The sequence below is a fragment of the Rhopalosiphum padi genome, chromosome 3 (assembly GCF_020882245.1).
Source record: "Rhopalosiphum padi isolate XX-2018 chromosome 3, ASM2088224v1, whole genome shotgun sequence".
In the NCBI taxonomy this organism is placed as follows: domain Eukaryota; kingdom Metazoa; phylum Arthropoda; class Insecta; order Hemiptera; family Aphididae; genus Rhopalosiphum; species Rhopalosiphum padi.
Genome location: NC_083599.1, coordinates 63,607,059 through 63,613,767, shown reverse-complemented (window position 1 = coordinate 63,613,767; position 6,709 = coordinate 63,607,059). Strand labels below are relative to the sequence as shown.

At 33.7% G+C, this 6,709-nt stretch overlaps 1 protein-coding gene across 1 annotated transcript; it reads left to right on the top strand.

Annotated features, from left to right (window-relative positions):
• The first annotated feature begins 636 nt into the window (after positions 1-636).
• Positions 637-6,280, top strand: LOC132926845 (class E basic helix-loop-helix protein 22). Its single transcript, XM_060991253.1, has 5 exons — positions 637-966; positions 1,202-1,288; positions 3,004-3,204; positions 4,815-5,097; positions 5,240-6,280. Exons 3-5 carry the CDS (start codon positions 3,008-3,010, stop codon positions 5,348-5,350), a joined length of 591 nt encoding a protein of 196 aa, XP_060847236.1. The 5' UTR covers positions 637-966; positions 1,202-1,288; positions 3,004-3,007; the 3' UTR covers positions 5,351-6,280.
• Positions 6,281-6,709: the final 429 nt, after the last annotated feature.

The following is a 6,709-nucleotide window of genomic DNA, read 5'->3' as shown; positions in this document are numbered from 1 at the left end:
TAATAATAATAATAATAGTAGTGGTAGTGGTAGTAGTAAATTTACAATATATATATATCGAGGGGATCGGTGACGGTGCAGCATCGGCCCCGCTCGCTGCTCGAGGGTTTTGGTGGTGCGACGGGCGATATAGTCGAGTGGGCGGGGGCGAGTGCACACGTAATGCGTATTATTATTATTATTATTATTGTATAACGTGGGTAGCGGCGGGGCACCGTTATAGCGAAAGCGGCGCGCGGCAAAGGCCGCCAAAAAAAGGGTGTCGATAACTCGTGCGCCGGGCGCGGCGGGGGTTACCACGGTAACGACGCTCGTCGCCGCCGAGCCGTCCGGGATCTCCCCTCCGCCGTCGCGCCGCACCATCTGTCATCCCTTTGAAAATCACGGATTTCTGATTACCAGCTCGCCGCCGACCGATCGCGCGGGGTGACCGAGTGTTGTTGTATAGTCGTCGTCGTCGTCGCCGTACCGTCCGCCGCCGCGGCGACGAGCGAGTGCGCGGGCGGAAGGGCGGGCGGGTGGTCGGCGGGCGAGTGGTGTGATAGCGACGAGGGGACGGACGAAGCGGAGGCGGACAGGGCGGATACGAGTGTTGCGAGGGCTTTATCGCCGCCGCCGCCGCCGCGCTTTATTCGGTTTTCCGAACCCGCAGAACCGGACGGGTTTTCGGTCGTCGCGCGGCGGTGCGGTGCAGTCGCGGTGCGGTGGTGGTCCACGACACCCGTTATCGACTTTTACGCGAGTCCCAAAACATTACGCACGCACACACGCACACGCACACACACGCACACGTACGACACACGGGGCGCGCGCTTCATCTCGCCGACACCGCCACCGCCGCGGGATCACAGCCGGGAGAGACGTCGTCATCGTCACCGCCGCCGCTGCCGCCGGTCCGCTTCGAACATCGCACGACGACGAGCGCGCGTCATACATTTCGTCGCATAATATCGCATATCGCACGAGGTACGTATAGTAATATAATATTATGCCGTGCAACACCGAAATACTGCACAAAATGCACACCACTAGTCTTAATCCAAAAAATATAGATATTAATGCACACACACACACACACACACATTATTTTGTCTAATAATAATCGATCGGTTGTCGTCGTCGTGTATTATTATTTGTTTAAAATAAAAATTATTTTGTCATGATATTGTCGTTGTGATCGTTGCGTGATGTCTGTTGACAGGTATTTGAGGATTTCGTCAACGCTGCAGCCGCTGTCTCCACAACCGCCGTTTGTCGTCAAATGAAAAAGCTGTTTCCCGCCGACTGTGTAAGCATTTTTGGTTTTTTTATTTTTAATATCATTAAAACCGCATGAAACGATAAATATAATAAATATGTTATCTGCTATCTCTCGTACGTAATAGTATTATTTAAATCAGCGTTTCCCAAACCATGGGTCGCGAAATTTTTTTGATGGGTCGCGACTCGCGGTTACGATTACAGTTATTTTAGTCGTAAATTGATAAATAGTATAAATAACTCCTTTTTTTTAGGGGGGGGGGGGTCGCGTACCTAATAAAGATTAAATTTATGGGTCGACATTGCAAAAAGGTTGGGAAACGCTGATTTAAATGACGCTTGGCGTTGGTTTTTCACGTAGTTACCGTATACCTATATATTATACGGAGCCGTGTTCAATGGGTGGGGGGGGGAGAAAAGGGGGAAACTGCCCGCGGCGTCATAATTTTCATAAGTTAAGAACGGCGTCAACTATTTTTGTGCCAACAATCTATTATACGAAAAATTAATTTTGCCCCTTGCCTCTAAGACTCTTAATCCGTCGCTGCCCATACACCCTATACGTGGACAACGTAATATTACGTACACAAACCACGACAAAACTTGCCATTGTGTTCGCATAGTCTTTACTGAAATGCACATAGCTCCGTTAAATCACATGAGTTTCGTCGTGTTTTTTGCCAACTCAGCTGCACACCTAATGATATCTAAGTAATGATAAACAATTATGTTATGTGTATGTTGTTACTTGTTATGTATCATGTATGTATGTATGTCGTATGTTGTAGGAGCGTCTACTTGGTAAAATTATTGTTGCGTGTACATACAATAGGTTCCAATATAGCAATTGTTAGGTTCGTTTATGTAATATCAATATAGTATATAAATATATTACAATATCCTATTCATTAATGTTCAAATGAAAATCGTAAAAATCTATTCAAAATAATATGTTTGTATTTTGTTTTACTGCAAAAACAGATTTATATTTAAGTATATTGGTAGGCACTGCATATTGAATTAATATTATTTGTTGAATTGATTGTGATGATTGGAATAATCATAATATTTTATTTAAAACTCTTGTATCCGTTTAAACTACGAATTGGAAAATTGTAATTATAAGCATATAGATATTTTAAAAACCAATTTTTTTTTATTTCTATTAATATTATTGAGATATTTTTAATATTTTATACTCGTTGCTTTTAAATATCTTAAATTATTATCTATAACTGATAGTAATATATATATATATATATATAAATTATTTTGAACAGCTTATAATTTAAATTTTAAATTATATATAATTGTATATAACATAATATTATATTGTGATAAGTGTGTATCAATGTATCTATGTAAATATCAATCTTGGCATCCCGACATTGATTATATGTACCTAATATATAGTAATAAATATATATAACATGCAGGTGGCTAACCTAGCCATAACTAACTAGTTTATTATTAAAATATTATTATGATATTAACTAAACATAGTAGTTATCTATATTAAAAATTAAATACGTATGATCAGTGTAATAAACGTTATATAGTAATGATGGTTAGCTGATTAAATTTACTTTTTTAAAGTATTTCTATCATACCATTCATATGGATACAGTTGAAGCTATAACATAATACTACAGAAACTATAATAACAGCCTTAATAGAAATAAAATGTATAGAAGAAGTCAGATTTTTGAGATATTATAACATATGTTTTATTTTACATTTTAGGACCATGGATTTTACGTCTAGTTCTTTGGAAACAAACGGCACGTATTTCGCATGTGAATCGAACCAAGTACCCGGCAGACGGACTCCTCTAAGCGCCGTTGGACTGGGAGGATATTATTTTCCGCAACCGTCCTCCGTGGCTTCCGACGAAAACAGCCCAGGACCAGCTTGCCAACAATTCAATAATGGTTCTGACAATAGGTAAACGAAATCTGTGTATAGGTGGTATTAATGAAGTACCTACACGATACATATATAGCAGGTGGATATAAGTTTCTACTGGAAAAAAAATCCACACTCCACAGTGCGTCAATTATAACATATCTGCAGATAAAGTTAAATAAGCGTCGCTATCTGCACCTATTATATGCATATAAGACATGATATTATACCTACGTAACATAAGATAAACTATCCAGACTTGTCTTTATTATCATGAATTATGAATAACGATATGACAGTCCAGTTATAGTTAAATTTAACTCATTGATCATTGCAAATTCGATTTAAAATATTTTTAATGTAATACAAAATACGCAAATTATAATCTCATCGACTAAATTCAAGTTGAAAGTACTGTAGGAAGGAAATTTGTCATATTGTTAAAATGTTATAACTTAATTCACGTATATGTAAAAAAAAATATATTTTCAGAAATAAAAAATTACATAGTTTGAGTTATTTGTATTCGTGTAGGAATTTGCATAGGGTGGTTTTTAGTTTTTATCTGCTTTATAATTTGCGAGAACTTCTATTTTCTTGTATATATATATATATATATATATATTTGAGCAAATAGTTATATATATATGTTACGCCGAATTTATGAAATCAGCAACGTTGTCACCGAATACGTGAAATCGGCAAGACCCTTCTTAAAAAATTATAAAACATAATTTAATTTAAATAAATGTATAAAACGCCAGAAATATAATAAAATCAAATTGTAATAATAAATATTATATGTATATAAAAAATAGTTTAAAAGTTAAAAAAAAGTTAAAAAAGTTAAGTTAACAAAATCTTGTTAAGTTAAGTTATTGAATGTTAAATGTAATATTAATAGTTTATATTCATAAAAAATAATATTCTTTATTGATTAAAAAATTCCAAATAAATATAAAATACTAATTTCCATAAAAAAATATCCTATTTTAACCAAAAAATGTTGATACCAGTTACCAGCTAACAAACGTTGCTAATTGGCTGCTAAATGATGGTTCAAGAACAATTTGAAAATATGATTTCAATGATATGGGTGGGGCTGGGGAAATGTGTCTCCAGCCCCACCCTAAGTTTTTTATTTTTTCCGATTAAAAAATAGGCTTGCAAATTGTTGCTAAATGACTGCTAAATGTTGACTTGAAAAAAATGTCAAAATTTTGAATGAGTGGGGTTGAGGACATGTACGTGCAATAAGACCTCAATGACCAAGATAAAATGATTGTACGTTGTACGTATAATAGCGTCTATCATCATAGGTAATAAAGATTACGGCGTGGTAATGCCGATCAGCACGCGTACAATTTTTGTTTATTTATAATCCACTATTTGTAATTATGTCATAATAATAAATAATAATCGGCAGAAAAAAGTCTGCCTAATTCACGAAATCGGCAATAAAAGTTTGCCGATTTCGTGAATTTGGTAGCCAAATTGCCAATTTTACGTATTCGGCGATAACGTTGCTGATTTCATGAAATCGGCAATTTCATGAATTCGGCGTAACATATATAACTTTGAATCGAAATTAAAATAAATTGGTATATATTTACTATTTAACGCCATAATTTTATGTTATTTCTAATTAGAATACCTAACAATGGTCAAGGCACTTCGACAATGTCTGGTGCGGGAGGCAAGTCCAAGTCCAAGCAAGGCAAGTCTGTCCGGTTGAATATCAACGCTCGCGAAAGGAGAAGGATGCACGACTTGAACGACGCGCTGGACGAGCTCAGAAGCGTCATACCGTATGCTCATTCGCCGTCCGTACGAAAATTGTCGAAAATAGCTACGCTTTTATTGGCTAAAAATTATATTTTAATGCAAGCAAATGCTCTAGAAGAATTAAGAAGACTGATCACTTACATACAGGTATATACGACAGTAATATTATTGTAAATCGTACACCCGTAATATTATTATAAGCTACACAAGTACAACGCTCCTTGTCGCATAGCGTTTTGTGTTTAAGTTTACTTTTTATTCTTATTTACGGGCTTATTCTATTTTCTAGGCTCAAGGAACAATGACAATGCCCCCAGGTTTTGATCTACAGGCTTCGATGTATCCCATTAAACCTTCATTGGCTTCGCCCAACGCTTCGCCAGATTCTCCACAGTCTTAACATGTTATACCAACGACTATTTTATAACAAAAAATATAAAAATATATGTATAATATAATGAAAATATGTAAATGATATTAATGAGTGGATTACAAATATTTCTAAGCAACATCACGTCGCCGAGTTTTATAATGTGATTTTCATAAATTATTATAAATATTAAATATATTTATATATATATACACACACACACATATATATATATATATAAATTACACACACCACAATAATAATATTATATATTATATTATCATAGTTGTTATAAATACAAATCAAATTTATATTTTTAACCTGTCTGTATGTGAAGTAGGCGGACATTTGAAAAAACATAATATTTTGTACATGAATGCACATCTTTGTAACATAATGTACTTACAATAAGCATAATGATTTTGTGTTCAAATATTCAGACTAAGTATTGCTAGCCTCTTTTCATTGTATAATTATAACGTAGATTACCTTTATATCCCACACTATAAACACGTTTATAATTTAAAATTAATAATTGCTTATGTTTTCTCGTATACATACAATAGCAGGTACAACTAAATTCGTGTAAATAATGATTGATGGCTTGTTAAGTTAAAAATATATTTTATTTTAATTAGCACCTAAATAGTTTGTACTTTATAATATGTATTAATTTAGCTATACGTACTGCCATGCATACGATAAACTATTATTTAGTTTATAGATAGGAAAATCTAGTCATTTAAAACGTAATATTATAATATATATTAACGCTATAACTTATTATTTGAAATTTCATAATTATATTGATACATTTTAATACAATTATTACTGACTAGACTTATATTGTAATAGAAATAATTTAAAAAAAAAATGTATTTTTAATCTTTATCATATCCAATTCTTACACATAATTTTATTTTATCAATTATTGTATACAATAAAAATACATTTGTCTCATGTTTGAGTTATACGCATTTAGCGATTTTGTTTCTTTTTAAGATGACACTACACGTCCATAAATTGTTTCTATAAACCGTTTGCGACGTTTGTATTATTTAAAATAACTACTCAATTTGGCTACAGTAACAGCTGAAAACACAAATTATTTATGTATAGCAAAACCACTATTAACCGTCTTAAATGGGACCAAGAGAGTGATGGATAAAAGAAAAAAATTATTTTTATTTTATTTATAACTATTATACCTACCTATAATAGTTTTAATATGAGTTTTTTAAGATGTATAAACAATTTACAATTTTAAAATAATCATAACTCGCTTTAAAATAAAAAATATAATAAAACGCTTATGAGATGCCCTAGATAATGTTCTTAACTTTAAATTCTATAATAGGTAATTTCACTCTAATTTAATAAATAAATATG